Raw genomic sequence first — 26,936 nt, 5'->3', positions numbered from 1 at the left:
AGATCCCATGGAAAATATGGCCTCTAGAGAGGTAAACAAGGTTTCTCTATTATTTGACCTACTGACCTAGTTTTTGATGGCACGTGACCCACTTTCGAACTTGATTTAGATATCATCAAGGTGAACATTCTGACAAATTTTCATGAAGATTTCATGAAATATATGGCCTCAAAAGAGGTCACAAGGTTTTTCTATTTTTAGACCTACTGACCTAGTTTTTGACGGCACGTGACCCAGTTTCGAACTTGACCTAGATATCATCAAGATGAACATTCAGACCAACATTCATACAGATCCCATGAAAAATATGGCCTTTAGAGTGGTCACAAGGTTTTTCTATTATTTGACCTACTGACCTAGTTTTTGATGGCACGTGACCCAGTTTCGAACTTGACCTAGATATCATCAAGGTGAACGTTCTGACCAATTTTCATGAAGATCTTGTGAAATATATGGCCTCTAGAAAGGTCACAAGGTTTTTCTATTTTTAGACCTACTGACCTAGTTTTTGACCGCACGTGACCCAGTTTCGAACCTGACCTAGATATCATCAAGATGAACATTCAGACCAACTTTCATGAAGATCCCATGAAAAATATTGCCTTTAGAGAGGTCACAAAGTTTTTCTATTAGTTGACCTACTGACCTAGTTTTTGATGGCACGTGACCCAGTTTCGAACTTGATCTAGATATCATCAAGGTGAACGTTCTGACCAACTTTCATGAAGATCTTGTGAAATATACGGACTCTAGAGAGGTCACAAGGTTTTTCTATTATTTGACCTACTGACCTAGTTTTTGACGGCACGTGACCCAGTTTCGAACCTGACCTAGATATCATCAAGGTGAACGTTCTGACAAATTTTCATGAAGATCTTGTGAAATATATGGCCTCTAGAAAGGTCACAAGGTTTTTCTATTTTTAGACCTACTGACCTAGTTTTTCACCGCACGTGACCCAGTTTCGAACTTGACCTAGATATCATCAAGATGAACATTCAGACCAACTTTCATACAGATCCCATGAAAAATATGGCCTTAAGAGAGGTCACAAGGTTTTTCTATTATTTGACCTACTGACCTAGTTTTTGATGGCACGTGACCCAGTTTCAAACTTGACCTAGATATCATCAAGGTGAACGTTCTGACCAACTTTCATGAAGATCTTGTGAAATATATGGCCTCTAGAGAGGTCACCATGTTTTTCTATTTTTAGACCTACTGACCTAGTTTTTGACCGCACATGACCCAGTTTCGAACTTGACCTAGATATCATCAAGATGAACATTCTGACCAATTTTCATGAAGATCCATTGAAAATTATGGCCTCTAGAGAGGTCACAAGGTTTTTCTATTTTTAGACCTACTGACCTAGTTTTTGAAGGCACGTGACCCAGTTTCAAACTTGACCTAGATATCATCAAGGTGAACATTCTGACCAACTTTCATAAAGATCCCATGAAAAATGTGACCTCTAGAGTGGTCACAAGCAAAAGTTTACGGACGGACGGACGACGGACACCGCGCGATCACAAAAGCTCACCTTGTCACTTTGTGACAGGTGAGCTAAAAAGCAAATTTTGGCCCTTTAAGGGGCCATAACTCTCGAACCCATGATCGGATCTGGCCAGTTTTCAAAAGGAACCAAGATATTATGCCAATACAAGTTGTGTGCAAGTTTGATTAAACCTGATTGCAAAATGTGGTCTCTATCGTGTTCACAAGAAATTGTGAAGAGACGGACGGACGACGGACAAAATGTGATCAAAAAAGCTCACTCTGTCACTATGTGACAGGTGAGCTAACAACACTTATAGAACATATAGAATTATTGGTAGTTTATTGCAGGTCTTAATGTTTGAATTTTGACTGCTGGCAAGTAGATTTTTATGTCTCACTTGTCCATGGACAAGTAAAAACAAGAGGACCAAATGGTGCTAGGTCACTCACCTGGGAACAGCTAGTACAAGGTACTTTTTTGATTTGACAGGTTGACTTATTTTTTGACCCAAAATGACCCATTTTTGAACATGACCTAGATTTCATCTAAACAATCGGCAGGATCAATATTCATGAATATCCAGTCTAAAGTGCAGCCCCTAAGGCTTACACCATGTATTTCTTAAATTTGACCTGTTGACTTAGTTTTTGACCCAAGATGACCCATACTTGAACCTGACAGAGATTTCAACCAGACAAACAGCTTGATAAAATTTAATGAATATCCAGTCTTAAATGCATACATAAGGTATTTTTTTTATTTGATCGGGTGACCTAGTTTTTAATCTAAGATGACCCATATTTGAACCTGCCCTGGATTGCATCAAAAGAAACATTTTGATCAAATTTAATGAATATCCTGCTTAAAATGCGCCCCTTTTGCATAGACCAGGTATTTCTTTGATTTGACCAGGTGACATAGATTTTGACCCTACATGACCCATATTTAAACTCGACCTAGCTTTCATCAAGACAACATTTGGATAAAATTTCACAAAGATCCACTGACAAATGCAGCCTCTGTTGCATACACAAGGTTATTCTTTAATTTGACTAGGTGACCTAGTTTTTGACCCAACATGACCCATATTTAAACTTTACATAAAACTTCATCAAAGCAAATATTTTCATCAAATTCCATCCTGCCTAAAAGGTAGCCTCTATTGCATTCGCAAAGTTTTTCTTTGATTTTATTGGGTGACATAGTTCTTGACCCCAGATGACCCCTATTTGAACTTCGGCCTAGATTTCATCAAGACAAACATTCTGATGAAATTTCATGAAGATCCACTGAATAACGCAGCCCCTATTGCATACACAAGGTTATTCTTTGATTTAACCAGGTGACCTAGTTTTTGACCCAACATGACCCATATTTGAACTTGACCTAGATTTCATCAAAGCAAACATTGATAAAATTTCATAACATCCTGCCTTAAATATAGTTCCTATTGCATTCACAAAGTTTTTCTTTGATTTTACTGGGTTACCTAGTTTTTAACACCAGATGACCCCTATTTGAATCAGACCTACATACATTCTGATCAAATATCATGAATATCCAATGTAAAATGGAGTCCCTACTGCATACACAAGGTATTTCTTTGATTTGACCTTGACCTGGATTTCATCAAGGCAACCATTCTGACTAAATTTTATGAATATCCAGTGTAAAATGCAGCCCCCAATGCATACAAAAGGGTTTTCTTTGAATTGAAAGGGTGACCTAGTTTTTGACCCCAGATGACCAATATTCCAATATGACATAGATTTCATCCAGACAAACATTCTGATCAAATTTCATAAAGATCCAGTGTAAAATGAAGTCCCTATTGCATACACAAGCTTTTATTTTACTTGACCTAGCGACCTGCTTTTTGACCCCAGATTAACCATATTCGAACTTGACCTAGATTTCATAAAGGCAACCAACCAAAATCTCATCAAGGCAACCATTCTGAATAAAGTCATGAAGATCCAGAGTAAAATGCAGTCCTATTGCATACACAACGTTTTTTCTTTGATTTGACTTAGCGACCTAGTTTTTGACCCCAGATTTCCATATTCGAACTTGACCTAGATTTCATCAAGGCAACCATTCTGATTAAACTTTATGAACATCCAGTGTAAAATGCAGCCCCTATTGCATACACAAGGTTTTTCTTTGATTTGAACAGGTAACCTAGTTTTTAACCTAAGATGACCCATATTACAACAAGACCTAGATTTCATCCAGGCAAACAGTCTGATCAAATTTCATGAAGATCCAGAATAAAATGCAGTCCCTATTGCATGCACAAGGTTTTTCTTTGATTTGACCTAGCGACCTGGTTTTTGACCCCAGATTAACCATATTCGAGCTTGACCTTGATTTCATCAAGGCAACCAACCCAGATTTCATCAAGACAACTATTCTGACTAAATCTTATGAATATCCATTGTAAAATGCAGCCCCAATTGCATACACAAGGTTTTTCTTTGATTTGAACGGGTGACCAAGTCTTTGACCCCAGTTGACCCATATTCTATCTTGACCTAGATTTCATCCAGACAAATATTCTGATCAAATTTCATGAAGATAAGGTGTAAAATGCAGTCAAAAGTTTTTCTTTGATTTGACCTAGTGACCTAGTTTTTGACCCCAGATGATTCATATTCAAACTTGACCTAGATTTCATCAAGGCAATCATTTTTACCAAATTTCATGAAGATCAACTGAAAAATACAGCCTCATTCGTATACACAAGCTAAATGTTGACAGAGGACAGACAACGGACATCGAGTGATCACAATCTTAAATTTTGGGATTTCCACACCCGATATAGCAAAACTATCAAAGGGCCATAACTGCAGTAAAAATAATCACAGAACAAGAGGGTCATGATGACCCTAAATCGCTCACCTGAGTAATATGAGCCACATGTTTAAAATGGCAAACTGATGCTAAAATATTAGAAAGTAGGTCAGCAGGTCACATTCATGGTCATGAAAGTCAGTTTTAAGATCAGTGTGCAAAACTGTACATGTCATCCAAATTTCAAGGCTGTATCTTAAAAAACAAGAAAGTAGGTCAGTAGGTCAAGGTCACAGTCAAGTGACCCCTAATCAGGTAATTATAATTAAGCAGTCTAGGAAATATGATCTGATAATATTTGAAGTATTTATTCCTATATAACTCATATAACAAGTGACCCCAGGGCAGGGCCTCTTTTCACCTCAGGGGCATAATCCACTAGGCAATGCTACATACCAAATATCAAAGGCCTAGGCCTTGAACTTTCAGACAAGAAAATTTTTTTCCCTATAGATATGTCTGTAAAATCCGGGACCCCCAGGGCAGGGCCTCTTTTAACCCCACGGGCATAATTTGAACAATTTGGTAGAGGAACACTAGGCAAGGCAACATACCAAATATCAAAAGCCTATGCCTTGCAGTTTCAGGCAAGAAGATTTTTAAAGTTTTTTCCTATATATTAAGTCTATGTAAAACTTGAGACCCCCACATTTTTTTAGGCAATGCAACATACCAAATATCAAAAGCCTAGGCCTTGCAGTTTCAGACAAGAAGATTTTTTCCTATATAAGTATATGTAAACCTTGAGACCCCCGGGGCAGGGCCTCTTTTTAATCCAGGGTTATAATTTGAACAATTTTGGTAGAGGACCACAAGGCAATGCTACATACCAAATATCAAAGGCCTAGGTCATGTGGTTTTAGACATGAAGATTTTTAAAGTTTTTTCCTATATAAGTCTATGTAAAACTTGTAACCCCTGGGACAGGGCCTCTTTTCACCCCAGGGGCATAATTTGAACAAGCTTCATAGAGGACCATTAGATGATGTCACATGCCAAATATCCAGGCTCTATGCCTTGCGGGTTTGGACAAGAAGATTTTTGAAGTGTTTCCTTTCGGTTGTCATGGCAACCAGAGTTCTGCATGGAATTCAATTCTTTGAACAGATCTGAAAGGAAGCCACCCAAGGACCAGTCCTGTGAAGTTTGGTGTAATTCTGCCCAGTGGTTTTCAAGAAGAAGATTTTTTTAGAAAATGTTGATGGACGGACTACGCACGTCGCACGACGGACATTGAGCGGTCACAAAAGCTCACCATGATCCTTTCGCTCAGAGGAGCTAAAAAAAATCCTTTCTTTTATGGTCATCTGCACATCAAGTTTGTTTATCTGTGAAAGTTTGAAGCAAATCAGGCTAATAGTGTGGGAGGAGTTGGCCACGCAAGATTTTTCTCTATATTCTATATAGCGAAACTATGAAAGGGAGTAAAAATAGTCCTAGAAAAAATTAATTCCTTCTTTAATGGCCATCAGTACATCAAGGTTGTACATCTGTGAAAGTTTAAAGAAAACCAGGCTAATAGTGTGTGAGAAGTTCGATACTTAAGATTTCGGGACATACAGATGGACAGACAGCAGCAACGTTATTTGCCCATCACATAAATGTGTGGGGGCATAAACAAGCTTGCTCACCTGACATTCACAACTGGATAATTGAATAATTTTGGAAAAAGGAACAATCAGGCCAGCAGTTTCAGCAAAGATTTCCAAGTTTTACAAATAGTTGTATAGGGAAAACTAGCCTTGGCCCCCGAGTAGCCATGGTTTTAGTGAAACAGATTAATTTGAAAGAATATAGTAGATTATTCTGAAATTAGGCTAGCTGTATGAGAGGAAGATTTTGAAAGTTTTCCATTAAGTCATAAAAGGAAAACAAGAGGGCCATGATGGCCCTATATCGCTCACCCGAGTACCATTGCTCTTAATGATAAGATTAAGTTTTGACATAGATTACATAGGCATACTCATTAAATATCATCAGGATAAATATTTTTTGTAACAGTCCCTTTTGACCTACGGGTCACTTGTCAGGGCCAATCTCCAAACCAAGTTTGAGGGTCCTAGGCTCAAATGCTGCATTTTTGTACTAGCATGACTATTCCTTACCTGGAAGACATAAATAACATGTAAAACCAATCTCATTAGATGCTGCTGAGGTATATTCATTTACACAAAAAAAAGGGAGGTAATTTGTCATAAATTCAGTCAAAAGTTATCTACCCTGATTGTCCAAGTCCATCTGATGGCATAAATGAAATTTCAAATCAGTATCTTCATTGTTTACTGAGATACACCCATTTAAATTTGAAACAAAGGGAGGTAATTTGACATAAAATCAGTCCATAGTTATCTACCCTGATTGTCTCAGTCCAACTAATGACAATAATGAAATTTCAAATGCATACTGAGATAAATCGATTTTTTTATTAAAACCAGGGGAGGTAATCATGTACTGGTATATGCATGTAGAAGATAAAGAGTACAAGCCTTACAGATATATTAGAAAAGTATTCATATCGATAAGCGTTCAATCAAGAGTTATTTAACATGACTATTTCTAACCATGGAAGACATAAATAATGTTTCAATCAATCTCATTAGAAGCTGCTAAGGTATATTCATTTACATCAAAAAACAAGAGGGTCATGATGACCCTGGATCGCTCACCAGAGTAATGTTTCAAATGTCAAACTGATGATTTTTAGAAATTTTTTGGAAAATTTTCCAATGTACAATCAAGTAACCCCTGGGGCGGGGCCAATTTTATCCCGGGGGTCATGATTTGAATAAAGTTTGTAGAAGTCGACTAGGCAATGTTACATATCGAATATCTAAGATCTAGGCCTTCTGGTTTATTTTAAGCAAATTTATGAAGATTTCCCTATGTACAATAAAGTAACCCTGGGGCTGGGTCAATTTGACCCTGGGGGGTCAAGATTTGAACAAATTTTGTAGAGGTCCACTAGGCAATGCTACATGTCGAATATCTAAGCTCTAGGCCTTCTGGTTTATTTTTAGAAAATATTGAAGATTTTTCTATGTACAATCAAGTAACCCCATGGGGCGGGGCCAATTTGACCCCGGGGGTCATGATTTGAACAAATTTTGTAGAGGTCTACTAGGCAATGCTACATGTCAAATATCTAAGACCTAGGCCTTCTGGGTTATTTTTAGAATTTTTTTGAAGATTTTCCTACGTAAAATCAAGTGACCCCTGGGGCGGGGTCAATTTTGACCCTGGGGTCATGATTTGAATAAATGTTGTAGAGGTCCACTAGGCAATGCTACATGTGAAATATCTAAGCTCTAGGCCTTCTGGTTTATTTTAAGAAAATTTTTGAAGATTTTCATATGTAAAATCAAGCGACCCCTAGGGCGAGGTCAATTTTGACCCCGGGGGTCATGATTTGAACAACTTTAGTAGAGGTCCACTAGGCAATGCTACATGTCAAATATCTAAGCTCTAGGTCTTCTGCTTTTTGAGAAGAAGATTTTTTAAGGTTTTCCTATGTAAAATCAAGTGACCCCTGGGGCGGGGTCAATTTTGACCCCGGGGGGTCATGATTTGAATAAATTTTGTAGAGGTCCACTAGGCAATGCTACATGTGAAATATCTAAGACCTAGGCCTTCTGCTTTATTTTTAGAAATTTTTTGAAGATTTTCCTATGTAAAATCAAGTGACCCCTGGGGCGGGGTCAATTTTGACCCCGGGGTCATGATTTGAACAACTTTAGTAGAGGTCCATTAGGCAATGCTACATGTCAAATATCTAAAGTCTAGGGCTTCTGGTTTTTGAGAAGGAGATTTTTTAAGATTTTTCTATGTAAAATCAAGTGACCCCTGGGGCGGGGTCAATTTTGACCCCGGGGTCATGATTTGAACAAACTTGGTAGAGGTCCACTAGGCAATGCTTCACACCAAATATCTAAGCTCTAGGGCTTCTGGTTTTTGAGAAGAAGATTTTTAAAGTTTTTCCTTTCGGTTGCCATGGCAACCAGAGTTCTGCATGGAATTCAATTCTTTGAACAATTTTTAGAGAAGACCATCCAAGGAACATCCCTGTGAAGTTTCATCAAAATTGGCCTGTTGGTTTAGGAGGAGATGTTGTTTAAAGGAAAGTGTGGACGGACGGACGGACGGACGCCGGACGGTGAGCGATCACAATAGCTCACCCTGAGCACTTTGTGCTCTGGTGAGCTAAAAAGGGAGGTAATTTTACATAAAATCAGTCCATAGTTATCTACCCTGATTGTCTTAGTCCAATGGGAACAGGCCAGTTTTCGAAAGGAACCAAGATATTATGACAATACAAGTTGTGTGCAAGTTTGATCAAACCTGACTGCAAAATGTTGTCTCTATCGTGTTCCAGGCCAAAAATAGCAAATTTTGGCCCTTTAAGGGACCATAACTCTGCAACCCATAAAGGGATCTGGCCAGTTTTCGAAAGGAACCGAGATATCATGCCAATACAAGTTGTGTGCAAATTTGATTAAAGTTGATTGCAAAATGTGGTCTCTATCGTGTTCACAAGCCAAAAAAGGCAAATTTTGGCCGTTTAAGGGGCCATAACTCTGGAACCCATGAAAGGATCTGGCCAGTTTTCGAAAGGAACCGAGATATTATGCCCATACAAGTTGTGTACAAGTTTAATTAAAATCAAATACAAAATGTGGTCTTTATCGTGTTCACAAGGAAATTGTGGATGGACGGACGATAGACGAAGGGCAATCACAAAAGCTCACCCTGTCACTATGTGACAGGCGAGCTAAAAATGGACCCCCCTAGAGTGTAAACAAGCTTATTCTTTGATTTGACCTGGTGACCTAGTTTTTGACCCCACATGACCCAGATAAAAATTCCCAAGACAAACATTCTGACCAAGTTTCATGCACATCAAATGAACAAAAGTGTTAACAAGCTTTTCCTTTGATTTGACTGGGTGACCTAGATTTTGACCCCATATGACCCAGTTTCAAACTTGGTCTAAGAATCATCAATATAAACATTCTGACCAAGTTTCATGAAGATAGGGTCATAAATATGGCCTGAAGAGTGTTAACAAGCTTTCCCTTTGATTTGACCTGATGACCTAGTTTCTGATTCCTTATGACCCAGTTTCAAACTTGGTCTAGAAATCATCAAGATAAACATTCTGACCAAGATTCATGAAGATAGGGTCATAAATGTGGCCTCTAGGCTGGAAACAAGCTTTTCCTTCAATTTGACCTGATGACCTAGATTTTGACCCAACATGACCCAGTTTCGATCCAGGACTAGAGATCATCAAGATAATCATTCTGTGCAAGTTTGTATCTAATCAAAGCATAAATGCAACATCTATATGACTGAAAGGAAAAAACTGAAAAGTTTGCCCCTTTCAGGGGCAGTAAACCTAGAACTCATGATGGAATCTAGCCGGTTTATCGAAAGGAACCGAAATCTTATTGTGACTTAAGTTGTGTGTAAGTGTGGTTAAAATCAAATCTTAAATGTCACTTCTATCGTGTTCACAAGGTAAAAATTATTAAATTTTGGCTCTTTTGGGGGTCAATCAGTGGCCGTAACTCAAGAACCTATGATTGGATCTGACAGATTCATCATGGAATCCAAGATTTATTGTTGTTGAAGATATTTTGGAAGTTTGTATCAAATCAAACCATAAATGAAGTCTCTATATGGCTGCAAAAGCCAAAATAGCTATTTTTGGCCCTTAAAGGGCCATAACTCTGGAACCCATGATCAGATCTGGCCAGTTTTCAAAGGAACCGAGATATTATGCCAATACAAGTTGTGTGCAAGTTTGATTAAAGTTGATTGCAAAATGTTGTCTCTATCATGTTCACAAGCTAAAAAATAGCAAATGTTGGCTCTATAAGGGGCCATAACTCTGCAACCCATGATGGCATCTAGCCAGTTTTCGAAAGGAACCAAGATATTATGCCAGTACAAGTTGTGTGCAAGTTTGATTAAAGTTGATTGCAAAATGTGATCTCTATCATGTTCACAAGCCAAAAATAGCAAATTTTGGCCCTTTAAGGGACCATAACTCTGGAAGCCGTAACGGAGATTGGCCAGTTTTCCAAGGAACTGAGATATTATGCCAATACAACTTGTGTGCAAGTTTGATTAAAGTTGATTGCAAAATGTGGTCTCTATCGTGTTCACAAGCCAAAAATAGCAAATCTTGGCCCTTTAAGGGGCCATAACTCTGCAACCCATGATGGGATCTGGCCAGTTTTCGAAAGGAACTGAGATATTTGAGGAACTTGTTAAGCGCCTTTGAACGTATATTACATATGAAAAGGGCGCTCAACAAATCTGGTATAATAATAATATTATGCCAATACAAATTGTGTGCAAGTCTGATTAAAATTGATTGCAAACTGTGGTCTTTATCACAAGAAATTGTGAACGGACGACAGACGACGGACGGAGGGCGATCACAAAAGGTCACCTTGTCACTACGTGACAGGTGAGCTAACTAGAGCTATCACTGAAGGTGATTAATACCCAAAGTAGCCAATTTGATACAGGGTATGTAAAATGTTGTGATCATGAACTTTGACCTTCCAGTGTGACCTTGACCTTGAGCCTAATAACCTGGGCTGTGCACTCTGCCTGTTGTCTTGGTGAAGTTGGAAAAATTGATGCTAATAATATGATCTTTGACCTCCAAATGTGACCTTCACCTTGTATCTTATGACCTGGGTAGTGTGCTCTGCAAGTAGTCTTGATGAGGTTAATATTTATTGCTAGTTTTATGAAACTATGCTCACTGTGGCCACGTTTTTTAAACAAAAGAGAATGATTTGAAGGACTTTAGTATAGGATCACCAAAGATACATTACTGTCTAATTATTCTGAAATCAGACCAACAGTTTCAGAGGTGATTATTTTCAAAGTTTTCAATATAGTCATATAGGAAAAACTAACTCTGCCCTCTGGCAGCAATGTTTTTATCGGAAACAGAATGACTTGAAGGAACTTTGTAGACAGACTAGTGGTACCAGATTTTTGAAGTTTCCCATATAGTCAAATAGGAAAACCTAGCCCCGCCCCCTAGTGGCTATGTTTTTAAACGAAACACTGGTGGTTTAGAAGGAGAAGTTCTTTAAAGAAATTGTGGAAGATAGATGGACAACAGACATTCATAGATCTTAAAAGCTTACCCCAAGTGAGCTAAAAAGTTGATCTATAAAAACCTTCATCAACTTATTTCTTCAGGCTCAGTGTTGTCATCTGAAACCTCATGTATGGCCTGTTCAACGCCTTCGCCAACTGACATGTCAACTGGAAAAGAAATGGTCACATAGTGCGTTAAATTATAACAAAAATTATCACTGAAATTGAAACAGGTGAATGCTCAAACAATACAATAACTCTGCAATACTCGGATCATCAATTAAAAAAACAACAACAGAATGATGTCAACCATGTATGACACAAGTCCCCTGAAAATGCTTGACAGAATAATAAATATAGTCCACACAGGGTTATAGCTCGAAAGACATAATTGAACATGAAATTCCTTATACTATACCTATGATGATTTTTACAATGTTTCATTTCAATGGGATGGAAAAATTGTATGAGTGATTGTGTTCACAATGTTCTGATGTAGTTGTAATATTTCAAATAACTCCAGGAACAAGAAAGCCATAGTGCCCTAATTGGCTCACCTGACCTTGACAATATGTTCTACACACTGAATCATGAATGGTAACAACTATGTTTAGTATAAAAGACATACAAGAGGGCCAAGATGGCCCTAGGTCGCTCACCTGTGTAACACACCATAACAGTGTAAACATGTTTTACCTAGTGATTACATGGAGACAAATATTATGACCAATTTTCAGTAAGACTGGACCAAAATACATGGCATCTTGAGTGTAAACAACCATTTTCTTTGATTTGACCTATAGTCCAGTAAATCTAGTGTCAAAAATGCAAATAACGGAAAAAATTTGCACAGAAATGGTTTTTGTGTTTTTATATTGTACAACATGTGCTGAGTCTATAGTGAAAAATCTACCAAAATCCAAGTATGCAAAATATGATTTTTTGGGGGAAAAAGCTGGAAACTGTATCTAAAACCTCGATTTTCTGGAATATTGATAATACGCCTATATCTATGAGTAAATTGGAATTTTTAAGGTTAAAAATGTTGAAACTTATCTTGTACATTGTTTTCAATGACTTCTTAACATTGCACGTATAAAAAGATACACAGAAATACCTTTGATACAATTTCTTAGTGCATTTTAAAGTTCTTTAACTGTGTTGCAAATATTTTTGTTTTAAATTTGCGGATCAGATTTTGAAGAAAATGGTTGGAACCCTATTAATTTCTTTAACTTGACGAATAACTATATAAAATCCCTTTCAAGGTCAAATACAGGACCGAAGAAAGCATTTACAGATCGGGGGAATGGGCGCACACATTATGAAAATCAGCTAAAATTGACTCGCTGTTAAAATATTTGCTATGATAATTTGTATTACTGGCAAGATTGCTTTGGATGTTGGAATTAAGGGTTGATACGGTTGCCGTATTTTCTAAACTGTAAGGGGCGCTCCAAGAAATGTTAAGTCAATATCTTCACTAACATATATAGTGCTAAGATATGCCGGAGTGGATACAGTCTCTTAATGATCTCCAGTACTAATCAACTTGTTTGGATTAAATATGGTGTTATTCCTACCAATATTACTCCCACCATCATCTGATACAGTCATCAAGCTGGTTACCGGTCAATTTACTGCTCCTCTGCGGATACTCATCACTGATTTCCTCAAGACTAAAGTCTGGACACAGTAGAGAACTAACAGCCCCAGAGCTATTTGCCTACTGTCCCCAAGGTTTCGGACATTCGCCCATCACAAGAGCACTACTCTCATTCACCTCCACCCACCCCCATTTTACTACATCTACAAAAATAATAGCTCAGAAACCAGGACTTGTTTGATTATTTCTGAAGAAATGAAGGGTAACATATTTGTAGAATATCTCTGGTGAGTAGGTCGGTAGACTAATTCAGAAATATCTGTTTTGCTGAGAGACAGTGTTTCCTGAATGTTAAATGTTTAGCAGACATCATGATTACAAACATACAGGAAGTAACTATGTAAGTTAGACATTGAAATCAAATAAAAGAATGCATTCATATCCGCATGCGTACTTGCCTAAGTGTGTATTTCAGGGCTGTAGGAACAGTCGGGATGGGTCCCCCAAATAATTTGACTGATTATGTTAAAGATTTAGTCAGCACTAAACTCCGGTACAAACGATTTATCACAACTAAGTCCTCTGCACGTCGAACAGACGGAATAGTTGTCATGAAAGTTGTTTGCCGTATTTGCTAATCAGGGTCCAGTTGTTCGAAAATTTAACGGGCTGTTGAACTAACCGCCGGTTAACTTTTGATCCAAAATATTAGTTAATGTGGAAAACACTAGTATGATGTTTTGATTTTATGGTAAGGACATTTTAATGTTTATATTCCTTAATCTATAACTTTTGATTTACTAAGTCTTCTAAAATGTTGAAATAAAACCCTCAATGTTAATCAACCATTAGCTTAATCGCCCGTTAAAGTTTCAAACAACTGGGCCCAGGTAATGAGGTGTAAAACATTAGCATGTAGTTGCAGAAAAGTGGGTTTGGAATGTAGTTCACATGCAGAGGACTTGACAATCTAAGTTCACTACATCTACAAAAAAGCTCAGAAATCAGGACTTGTTTGATTATTTGCATTGATATTGTATTTGTAGAGTTACTAGCTATTACAATACCATATAGCATATAAGTAAAGCTATACAGTGTGATAACTTTTTTAAATATAATTTTTGTGAATTTTAGTTATTACCCTTTTAGTTATTACCCTTACAGAAATAATTGGCCTCTCGCTACCAATAGCAGCTAGGTAGATCTAGCTGTTAAGTAGCTGCTACCACACTGCTACCAGTAGCCGTTAGCTGCTATTGGTGGTGTTTCGTTTGCAAATTAGTTTTTCCTGCTTGTAGTGGCTAACTGTTACTTTTTCCTGCTACCTCAATTGCTGCTACTTGTTACCTGCTTTTATAGTAGCGGCTAGCTGCTACCTTTTCCTGCTACTTAGTTTCTATTGGTAGTGTTTTGTATGCATATTAGTTTTCTTGCTATACTGGTAGCCACTACCTATCTGCTACCTTTTCTTGCTATCGAGCTGCTACCTTTGCGATTATCGTAGAATAGTCCGTGGATGTCATCTAATCCACCCAGGGTAACATAGTAAAGTATCATGAAGATTGGACCCCACAGTGTTCAAAACTGAAAAGGTGGACATAGATATCATGACTAAGACCCATGAAGATTGCAAAAAATATATGGCCTCTAGAGTGTGCACAAGGAAATAGTCTATGCCTATGATCAGATGACAGGCTGACAGATTACTGACGAATGTAGTCTCAAAAGCTCACCTGATCCCACTGAGATATTGGTGAGCTAAATAAATGTAGATGTTCCAAAGACTGGCTTAAAATACAGACCCAAAATCAACAGAAGTGAAAATTAACAAAATATAAACCATTGGTATATTTGGAGACATAATATTGACTAGATCAAGATTTTATTTCATAGATCTGTCATTGATAGAAAAGTTTATATTGATATAAAATAACAGGCAACTGTCATTTGATATTAATGTTATCAGGTCGAGGCTGATATGCGCTACTGAGACCTGATAACATTTGTATCAAAAGACAGTTTGTTTTTCTATTTATCATGTAAATCACTCAACCTAATTAGAACATATGCCCTCATCTCTTGTTTTGTAAAATTGACTTCTGAAGCAAAAAATAACTAAATTTATATTTTACGGATTTGAAAATATATTGGCTCCTGGAATATCTGGATGAAACAACATAGCAGCGCCATCTTGAATTCAACTTGGACAATGTTTTTTGACTTTCTGACATTCTTCTAAAAAAAACTAACAATCAGAGAGATTCTTACCTGCGTGAAAATAAAAAAAACAAGCAAATTCGATGAATTGGTATCCCCCGCCGAAAGGGTTTGTGGTGAGGAAGGGCAAAAAGATATATCCGGCAAAAAGTTAAGGATGTTAATAAGAAGCAAATAATTTCATTAGTCAAAATCAATTTAACAGAAAACAAATGTTTAATTAAAGAGTACACAATAAATGTATGATACTTTGATCCGGACTAAAGAATTTATTTTGAATGGGATATGCTTACTGTAATAAGCTTAGCTTTTAAAATTAAATGCAGTTAATTGAAATGTGAGCTTGAAGTTTAACTGGAATGAAATATTGTCTTTGAGTGGTTTGGCACCAGGTGTTGCTGTTTTGCATGTACATTTGAACTTAAAAGATCAGATGTCCTTAAGAGAACACAGATAAGATATCTTGAACATGGCTGAGGGCAAGGTTTGTGCAGTCACAACTTAACATGTTGAAGGTTTGAACATTTAAAAAAAAAAAAAAAAGGAATGGAAATATATATATCTATATATAGATATATGTATATATTTATTTTTTTAGGGGGTGGGAGTGCAGGGGAATGGGAGAGGAAACAAAATTTCACATGCTGATTATAAATATTGATTGAAAATTAAAAATGAAAAAAAAAAAAAAAAAGGTAAAAGGGTCAAGTTGGAGGGGGGTTGGGGGGGGGGGGGGGACAGAGGATGCATGATCAGTAGTGGGCATGACTGGGTGGAGAAGTGAGGTGGGGGAATAGTACAACTTGGAAGGTTTGAAAAAAATCTAAAATAAGAAATGAAAAAAAAAAAAAAAATTTGGGAGAGGGGGGGGGGGGTGGGGTTGGGAGGGGGAGGGGGTGTGACCAAGGCAAGTGGGTGACCAGGTGTGGGTGCGCAACTTCACATGTTTATAATAAATGTTCACAGAAAAGAATGAAAGAAATTTAATGAAATTCTGCCAAATGGTAAGTTTGTTATGTACAAATATGTGGATTTTTAGACAATTAAAGGGCAATAACTCTGAAGTTACAAAAGAAATCCAGACAAAATTGTCTGTGCACAACCACATCATAGTGCTCTAAATTCTGTTAAAGTTTCATAGTTCTAGGTCAAATATATCAAAAGTTATGATGCAGAAATTGCCATATCTATAGTACCCTATATAGTTAACACTAGAAACTTCTAAGGGCCATAACCCTGGTGTTACTTGGGCAATCTGTCTGAAACTTGATGGGCCCCATAACCTCATAGTGGTGAACATGTATATGAAGTTTGTTTGAAAAAAATCTAAAATAAGGAATGAATTTTTTTTATTTTTTGGGGGGGTGGGGGGGGGGGTGTCGGGGGATAGGGGGGGAGGTGTGTGATCAAGGTAAGGGGGTGACCAGGTGTGGGTACACAACTTCACATGTTTACAATAAATGTTCATGGAAAAGAATGAAAGAAATTTAATGAAATTCTACAAAATGGTAAGTTTGTTATGTACAAATATGTGGATTTTTATACAATTAAAGGGCAATAACTCTTAATTTACAAATAAATCCAAATGAAATTGTGTGTACACAACCACATTATGGTGATCTAAATTCTGTTTAAAGTTTCATAGTTCTAGGTCAAATATATCAAAAGTTATGATGCAGAAATTGCCATATTTATAGTCCCCTATATAGTTAACACTAGAAACTTCTAAGGGCCATAACTCTGGTGTTACTTGGGCAATCTGACTGAAACTTGACGGGCGCAAGAACTCATTGTGGTAAAACATGTTATGAAGTTTTAAAAAAAATTTTCCCAACCATTTCCTAGTATGGCTCCGGACGGACGGACGGACGGAAAGACGGAAGGACGGACGGACGGACGGAAGACGGACGGAAGGACGGACGGACGGACGGACGGACGGACGGACAACGCCAAAACTATATCCCTCCGACTTTCGTCGGGGGATAAAAAATCACCCTCTTGAGTAAATCAGAATAGACAACATTTTATACATTTGAATCGGGCAACTACATCACATGTCCCAAGCACTGAACATTTCATTTCCAGCTACAGACATTGTGATATCATAATAAATGTTAGGGGGTCTACACAATGACATCATATTAAATGCTACTTTATTGCTATGGTAACAGGTAGCTGCTGTCATATTAGACTTAATGTGCCATCAAAATCGCTTTTTCGCTACCTAATGTCTGTGCTAGCAGGTTCTGATACCGAAAGTGGGGGGGTCTATACTAGTGTGATAGATAGCAGGTACATAGCATCTACTCATACCACCTGCTTCTTTCCTGTTACTAGTTCTTGGTATAAAAAATTTAGAAGTGACTAGGTAGCAGCTTGGCTTGCTAGCCGCTACCTTTGTTTCTATAAGGGTATTGTTACTCATTTCATAAAAATAATATTAAAATTGGGTTTGGGTTTTCATGTTGTTTTGGGCGGCCATATTGGAAATAAGGCAGTCATATTGGATATATGAAGTAATATTGGATTAAAATGCTGTAGGGATTATGTGTAATGAACGTTGTTTTACTTTTCTATTATCCATGAATGTTTGACACACTCAGAAAGCAGTATAAAACATACTATGAATCAATTCCAGAAATTCCCTTAAGTTATGGCGGCCCTATTGGATTTGGCAGCCATATTGGATATATATTGTTTCAAATATAATTTCGGTGACTGGTAATAGACTCTGCTTATATCCTTTAAAAAATTTTGACATGTTTTGATAAGTATATATGAAGCTATAATGGAATTCCAAAAATTCGCACTTTCGTTTCATTTTTTCAACATTTTACCCCAAAAATAGGGTATTTGCATCATTGGATTTTGGTAGATTTTTGATATGTCATTCCTGATATATTATAGATCACACATGCCAAAAATCATTTCTGTGCAAATTTTTTCCCCTAAAATTCGTATTTTTACTGGACTACTAGTGATCTAGTTTTTTACCCCACATGACCCTTATAAGAACTTGTCCAAGACTTTATGATAACAAACACTCTGACCAAAATTTGTGAAGATAGAATCGACAAGAGCTGTCTCCATAGGATGACACATGCCCCCGATGGCACTTTGAATGAATAGTTATGGCCGATGTTAGAGTTTAGGACCTTTGACCTACGGACCTGGGTCTTGCGCGCGACACGTCGTCTTACTGTGGTACATATTCATGCCCAATAATTTTAAAATCCATGCATGAATGACAAAGATATGGACCGGACACGCCCATCAATGCACTATCATGAAATATGACCTTTAACGTCTAAGTGTGACCTTGACCTTTGAGCTATGGACCTGGGTCTTGTGTGCGACACGTCATCTTACTGTGGTACACATTCATGCCAAGTTATTTGAAAATCCATCCATGGATGACAAAGATATGGACCGGACACGAATGCACTATCATGAAAAATGACCTTTAACGTCTAAGTGTGACCTTGACCTTTGAGCTACGGACCTGGGTCTTGCGCACGACACGTCGTCTTACTGTGGTACACATTCATGCCAAGTTATTTGAAAATTCATCCATGGATGACAAAGATATGGACCGGACACGAATGCACTATCATGAACAAGAGGACCATGATGGTCCTGAATCGCTCACCTCTTCCCACATGACGCAGTTTTGAGTATGACGTCGTTTTTTCTATTATTTGACATAGTGACCTAGTTTATGAGCTCATGTGACCCAGTTTTGAACTTGACCTAGATATTATCAAGATAAAAATTCTGACCAATTTTCATGAAGATCCATTGAAAAATATGTCTCTAGAGAGGTCACAAGGTTTTTCTATTATTTGACCTATTGACCTAGTTTTCGAAGGTACGTGACCCTGTTTTGAACTTTACCTAGATATCATCAAGGTGAACATTCTCACTAATATTCACGAAGATTTCATGAAAAATATGGCCTCTAGAGAGGTCACAAGGTTTTTCTATTTTTATACCTACTGGCCTAGTTTTTCACCGCACGTGACCCTGTTTCGAAACTGACCTAGATATCATCAAGGTGAACATTCAGATCAATTTTCATGAAGATCCATTGAAAAATATGGCCTCTGGAGAGGTCAAAAGATTTTAATAATTTTAGACCTACTGACCTAGTTTTTGACCGCAGTTGACCCAGTTTCAAACCTGACCTAGATATCATCAAGATGAACATTCAGACCAACTTTCATACAGATCCCATGAAAAGTATGGCCTCTAGAGAGGTCACAAGGTTTTTTCATTATTTGACCTACTGACCTATTTTTTGACGGCATGTGACCCCCTTTCGAACTTGACCTAGATGTCATCAAGATGAACATTCTGACCAATTTTTATGGAGATCCATTCAAAAGTATGGCCTCTAGAGGGGTCACAAGGTTTTTCTATTTTTAGACCTACTGACCTAGTTTTTGACCGCACATGACCCTGTTTCGAACTTGACCTAGATATCATCAAGATGAACATTCAGACCAACTTTCACACAGATCCCATGAAAAATATGGCCTTTAGAGAGGTCACAAGGTTTTTCTATTATTTGACCTACTGACCTAGTTTTTGATGGCACGTGACCCACTTTCAAACCTGACCTAGATATCATCAAGATGAACATTCAGACCAACTTTCATACAGATCCCATGAAAAATATGGCCTCTAGAGAGGTCACAAGGTTTTTCTATTATTTGACCTACTGACCTAGTTTTTGAGGCATGTGACCCACTTTCGAACTTGACCTAGATATTATCAAGGTGAACATTCTGACCAATTTTCATGAAGATCTCATGAAACATATGGCCTCTAGAGAGGTCACAAGGTTTTTCTATTTTTAGACCTACTGACCTAGTTTTTGACCGCACGTGACCCAGTTTCAAATTTGAGCTAGATATCATCAAGATGAACATTCAGACCAACTTTCATACAGATCCCATGAAAAATATGGCCTTTAGAGAGGTCACAAGGTTTTTCTATTATTTGACCTACTGACCTAGTTTTTAATGGCACGTGACCCAGTTTCGAACTTGATTTAGATATCATCAAGGTGAACGTTCTGACCAATTTTCATGAAGATCTTGTGAAATATATGGCCTCTAGAGAGGTCACAAGGTTTTTCTATTTTTAGACCTACTGACCTAGTTTTTGAAGGCACGTGACCCACTTTCGAACTTGACCTAGATATCATCAAGGTGAACATTCTGACCAATTTTCATGAAGATCTTGTGAAATATATGGCCTCTAGAGAGGTCACAAGGTTTTTCTATTTTTAGACCTACTGACCTAGTTTTTGACGGCACGTGACCCAGTTTCGAACTTGACCTAGATATCATCAAGATGAACATTCTGACCAACTTTCATAAAGATCCCACAAAAAATGTGACCTCTAGAGTGGTCACAAGCAAAAGTTTACGGACGGACGCACGGACGGACACCGCGCGATCACAAAAGCTCATCTTGTCACTTTGTGACAGGTGAGCTAAAAATAACCTTTAACGTCTAAGTGTGACCTTGACCTTTGAGCTACGGACCTGGGTCTTGCGCGCGACACGTCGTCTTACTGTGGTACACATTCATGCCAAGTTATTTGAAAATCCATCCATGGATGACAAAGATATGGACCGGACACGAAAATTGCGGACAGACCGACAGACTGACTGACCGACAGACGGTTCAAAAACTATATGCCTCCCTTCGGGGGCATAAAAATGTGCCCCCTAGGGTGTAAACAAGCTTATTCTTTGATCTGACCCAATGACCCAGTTTTTGACCCCACATGACCCAGATAAAAATTCATAAGATATTTCATACAGACAAACATTCTGACCAAGTTTCATGCACATCAAATGAACAAGAGTGTTAATGTACTTTTCCTTTGATCTGACTGGGTGACCTAGCAAGATAAACATTCTGACCAAGTTTCATGAAGATAGGGTCATAAAAGGGGCCTCTAGGCTGTTTACAAGCTTTTCCTTTGATCTGACCTGATGACCTAGTTTTTGACCCGACATGACCTAGTTTCGATCCAGGCCTAGAGATCATCAAGATAATCATTCTGTGCAAGTTTGTATCAAATCAAAGCATAAATGAAACATCTATATGGCTGAAAAGGCCAAAATGGAAAATTTTGCCCCTTTCAGGTGCAGTAACTCTAGAACCCATGAAGGCATCTAGCCAGTTTTGGAGAGGAACCCAGATCTTATTTTGACTTAAGTTGTGTGTAAGTGTGGTTAAATTCAAATATAAAATGTCACCAAATTTTGGCTCTTTTAGGGGTCAATTAGGGCCAGTAACTCTTGAATCTATGATTGGATCTAACAGATTTATCATGGAATCCAAGATTTATTGTTGTTGAAGATATTTTGCAAGTTTGTATCAAATCAAACCATAAATGAAGTCTCTACATGGCTGCCAAAGCCAAAATAGCAAATTTTGGACCTTTAAGGGGCCATAACTCTGGAACCCATGAAAGGATCTGGCCAGTTTTCGAAAGGAACCAAGATATTATGACAATACAAGTTGTGTGCAAGTTTGATTAAAGTTGATTGCAAAATGTGGTCTCTATCGTGTTCACAAGCCCAAAATAGCAAATTTTGGCCTTTTAAGGGGCCATAACTCTGGAACCCATAATGCGATCTGGCCAGTTTGCAAAAGGAACCGAGATATTATGCCAATACAAGTCTTGTGAAAGTTTGATTAAAGTTGATTGCAAAATGTGGTCTCTATCATGTTCATAAGCCAAAAATAGCAAATTTTCGCCCTTTGAGAGGCCATAACTCTGGAGCCCATTATGGGATCTGGCTAGTTTTTGAAAGGAACCAAGATATTACGCTAATACAAGTTGTGTGCAAGTTTGATTAAAATTGATTGCAAACTGTGGTCTCTATTGTGTTCACAAGAAATTGTGAACGGACGACAGACAGATGGATGTACCGACGACGGACGAAGGGCAATCACAAAAGCTCACCTTGTCACTATGTGACGGGTGAGCTCAAAAAGGTAAAGTGTCCTGTTTGAACAAAGAATGCTATGAACCAAGTTTAACTAGAAGATGCTTTTGAAAAAAAGCGCATGTCTCCCCCACTGCATAGTCGTATATGCAAGAAGTCAATAGGGGAGAAGAGCGAAAGTCAAAGAGACACTGATGGTTGGCTGCAATAGGGATCACCTATTTGGCATGTCCAATCATCCCACTAAGTTTCAACATTCTGGGCCTAGTGGTTCTCAAGTTATGAATTGGATATGGTTTTCCATGTTTGGGCTGCTGTGACCTTGACCTTTGATCAAGTGACCCCAAAATCATTTGGGGTCATTTACTCTGCATGTCCAACTATCCTATTAAGTTTCAACATTCTGGGTCAAGTGGTTCTCAAGTTATTGATTGGAAAGAGTTTTCTATGTTCAGTCCCCTGTGACCTTGACCTTTGAAGAAGTGACCCACAAAAACAATAGGGGTCACCTACTCTGTTATTGAAGGTTCTAGGTCAAATGGTTCTGAAGTTATAAACTGGAAATGGATTTCCATTTTCTGTCCACTGCAACCTTGACCTGTAACGGAGTGACCACAAAATCAATAGGGGTCATCTCCTCTGCATGACCAATCATCCTATTAAGTTTCAACATTCTGGGTCAAGTGGTTCTCAAGTTACTGAATGGAATTTGTTTTCCATGATCAGGCCCATGTGACCTTGGCATTTGATCAAGTGACCCCAAAATCAATAAGGGTAATCTAGTCTGCATGTCCAATCAAGCTATGAAGTTTCAACATTCTGGGTCAAGTGGTTCTCACGTTACTGACCAGAAATGGTTTTCCATGTTCAGCCCCCTGTGACCTTGACCTTTAATAGAGTGACCCTAAAATATATAGGGGTCATCTCCTCTGCATGACCAATCATCCTATGAAGTTTCAACATTCTGGGTCAGGTGGTTCTCAAGTTACTGACCGGAAACGGTTTTCCATGTTCAGACTCCTGTGACCTTGAACTTTAACCCCAAAATCAATAGGGGTCATCTACTCTGCATGTCCAATCATCCTATGAAGTTTCAACATTCTGGGTCAAGTGGTTCTCAAGTTATTGATCAGAAATGGCTTTTCATGTTCAGGCCCCAGTGACCCTGACCATTAATAGAGTGGCCTCAAAATCAATAGTGGGTCATCTACTCTGCGTGACCAATCATCCTATGAAGTTTCAACATTCTGGGTCAAGTGGTTCTCAAGTTACTGACCGGAAATGGTTTTCCTTGTTTTCGGGCCCCTGTGACCTTGACCTTTAATGCAGTGACCCCAAATTAACAGGGGTCATCTACTCTGCATGTCCAATCATCCTATGAAGTTTCAACATTCTGGGTCAAGTGGTTCTCAAGTTACTGACCGGAAACGGTTTTCCATGTTCAGACTCCTGTGACCTTGAACTTTAACTAAGTGACCCAAAAATCAATAGGGGTCATCTACTCTGCATGTCCAATCATCCTATGAAGTTTCAACATTCTGGGTCAAGTGGTTCTCAAGTTATTGATCAGAAATGGTTTTTCATGTTCAGGCCCCAGTGACCTTGACCTTTAATACAGTGGCCTCAAAATCAATAGCGGGTCATCTACTCTGCGTGACCAATCATCCTATGAAGTTTCAACATTCTGGGTCAAGTGGTTCTCAAGTTACTGACCGGAAATGGTTTTCCTTGTTCGGGCCCCTTTAACCTTGACCTTTAATGCAGTTACCCCAAAATTAATAGGGGTCATCTACTCTGCATGTCCAATCATTCTATGAAGTTTCAACATTCTGGGTCAAGTGGTTCTCAAGTTACTGACCGGAAATGGTTTTCCTTGTTCGGGCCCCCGTGACCTTGACCTTTAACGCAGTGACCCCAAAATCAATAAGGGTAATCTACTCTGCATGACCAATCATCCTATGAAGTTTCAACATTCTGGGTCAAGTGGTTCTCAAGTTATTGATCGGAAATGGTTTTCCATGTTCAGGCCCCTGTGACCTTGACCTTTGACGGAGTGACCCCAAAAACAATAGGGGTCGTCTACTCCATAAGTCCTGCCACCCTATGAAGTTTGAAGGTTCTAGGTCAAATGGTTCTCCAGTTATTGATTGGAAATGAAGTGTGACGTACGGGCGGATGGATGGACAGGGCAAAAACAATATGTCTCCCCCAGAGGAGGGGGGGGAGGGAGACATAGTGAAGCTCCATGAAGCAGTTCAAGGATAACAGTCATTTAAAGATATTACTATTTCTAGCTGAAGTATTCCCTTTAAGGAGCCAAGTGCCCCCATTTGAAGCAATTTAACAAAGAACTTTATAAAAATGCTACAGACTAACTTTAATAAAGATCCATTACTCACTTAATGGGAAGAAGTTATATAAGTAATTCCTACTTTCAGCTCTAGTAGCCGAAAATTGGGGCTAAGTGCCAACATTTCAATACAAGAGGGCCAAGATGGCCCTAGGTCGCTCACCTGTGTAACACACCATAACAGTGTAAATATGTTTTACCTAGTATTTACATGGAGACAAATATTATGACCAATTTTCAGAAAGATTGGACCAAAAAATGGCATCTTGAGTGTAAACAAGCATTTTCTTTGATTTGACCTAGTGACCTAATTTTCTACCCCACATGACCCAGATACGAACTTGTCCAAGACTTCATGATAACAAACTCTCTGACCAAAATTTATGAAGATAGAATCAAAAATGTGCTCCCTAGGGTGTAAACAAGCTTATTCTTTGACTTGACCCGATGACCTAGTTTTCTACCCCACATGACCCAGTTTCAAATTTGGCCTAGAAACAATCAAGATAAACATTCTGACCAAGTTTCATGAAGATAGGGTCATAAATGGGTAATTAGGCTGTTTACAAACTTTTCCTTTGAACTCACCTGATGACCTACTTTTTGATCCGACATGACCCAGTTTCAATCCAGGCCTAGAGATCATCAAGATAATCATTCTGTGCAAGTTTGTATCAAATCAAAGCATAAATGAAACCTCTATATGGCTGAAAAGGCCAAAATGGAAAATTTTGCCCCTTTCAGGGACAGTAAGTCTTAGAACCCATGATGGAATCTAGCCGGTTTTCAAAAGGAACCGAAATCTTATTGTGACTTAAGTTGTGTGTAAGTGTGGTTAAATTCAAATATAAAATGTCACTTCTATCATGTTCACAAGGTAAAAATCACCAAATTTTGGCTCTTTTAGGGACCGTAACTCCGGAATCTATGATTGGATCTGACAGATTCATCATGGAATCCAAGATTTATTGTTGTTGAAGATATTCTTCAAGTTTGTTTCAAATCAAACCATAAATGAAGTCTCTACATGGCTGCAAAAGCCAAAATAGCAAATTTTGGACCTTCAAGGGGCCATAACTCTGGAACCCATGAAAGGATTTGGCCAGTTTTCGAAAGGAACTGAGATATTATGCCAATACAAGTTGTGTGCAAGTTTGATTAAAATTGATTGCAAACTGTGGTCTCTATCGTGTTCACAAGAAATTGTGACGGACGACGGACGAAAGGCGATCACAAAAGCTCACCTTGTCTTAAAATGATGCTATGAACAGTTTGATGAAAATCATTGGTCCTTGAGAAGAAGCTGTTTAAAGGTATTTCTAGTTTTGGCTCTTGAAACCCATAAAAGGGGCAAAGCATCTCTATTTCAACAAACTTAAAAGACAAACTCATAATGAGATTCTACAGACAAAGTCTGATGAAGATCCATCTCGCAGTTCATGAGAAGTTAAAATGTTTTTATCTGATCTGAGCATTTTGCTCAGGTGAGATTTTGTGATAACTCTTTGTCTTTTGTCCAGAGTAATCATATTTTTACTTAAACATTTTCTTCTCTGAGACTACTGGTCAGTATTACATCAAGCTTGTCTGTAGCATCCTGGCAAGGTCCTCTCAAGTTTGTTTAAATGGTTTCATCTGACTGATTTTAGGGGCTAACATAGCTTAACAATGAACAAGAGGGTCATTGACCCTAAAGAGCTCACCTGTGTATAAGGCTTTAAGTGTGCTTGTATAACGTAATGGTACAAGTATTAATAAAAACAAGGTTTCTTCTATGTTAGCTGTCACACACATTCTTTAACCTAGGGCAATAGTTAGACAGTACAACTCTGCTATCATACAAAAAAAAATCAGGACTCTAGCTCATGCCTGGTAAACTACACAGCTACCTCTTTAAGAGGTATACGGTAAACTGCTCTGTCGCAACTTCCGAGGTAGTGCAGGTCGCGATAAAAGAACCTCAACAAAGGGGAGTGTCATCAAATTTTTGCATTTTTACAAGCAGTGTATCGAATATCAAAAATCGGGGAATGGTAGGCGATGTAGATACGGTTTAACTTTACAGAGAACTTTAAGTTTGCTAATTCATTCTTAATTTGTGGTCGTGGTGATGTTTACCAACAAGCTGATATAGCAGTAAATTTGGCCATTTCGTCATGAAAGCACTTTCATTGTCAAATATTTACATTTTAACTAATATTACGAAGCAAACCGAGTAGGCGTGAGATAGCTCAATGCATACAATGCATTTGGAAATAAAATATGTACCGAAAATGGTTCGGGAGTAAAATTATTCACTTTTTATTGTGAGAGATA

General features: G+C 38.2%; 1 protein-coding gene across 1 annotated transcript in view; it reads right to left on the bottom strand.

Moving 5' to 3' along the window:
• LOC123530115 (uncharacterized) overlaps window positions 1-26,936 on the bottom strand; it is a 379,601-nt gene that overhangs the window by 29,248 nt on the left and 323,417 nt on the right. Inside the window, exon 30 of the mRNA XM_053517535.1 lies at window positions 11,524-11,644. Coding sequence (XP_053373510.1) covers window positions 11,562-11,644 — 83 coding nt within the window. The 3' untranslated portion in view covers window positions 11,524-11,561. The remainder of the gene's footprint in view (window positions 1-11,523; window positions 11,645-26,936) is intronic.

Source organism: Mercenaria mercenaria, chromosome 1, assembly GCF_021730395.1.
Source record: "Mercenaria mercenaria strain notata chromosome 1, MADL_Memer_1, whole genome shotgun sequence".
NCBI lineage: Eukaryota > Metazoa > Mollusca > Bivalvia > Venerida > Veneridae > Mercenaria > Mercenaria mercenaria.
This window is presented reverse-complemented; position numbering and strand designations above follow the sequence as displayed.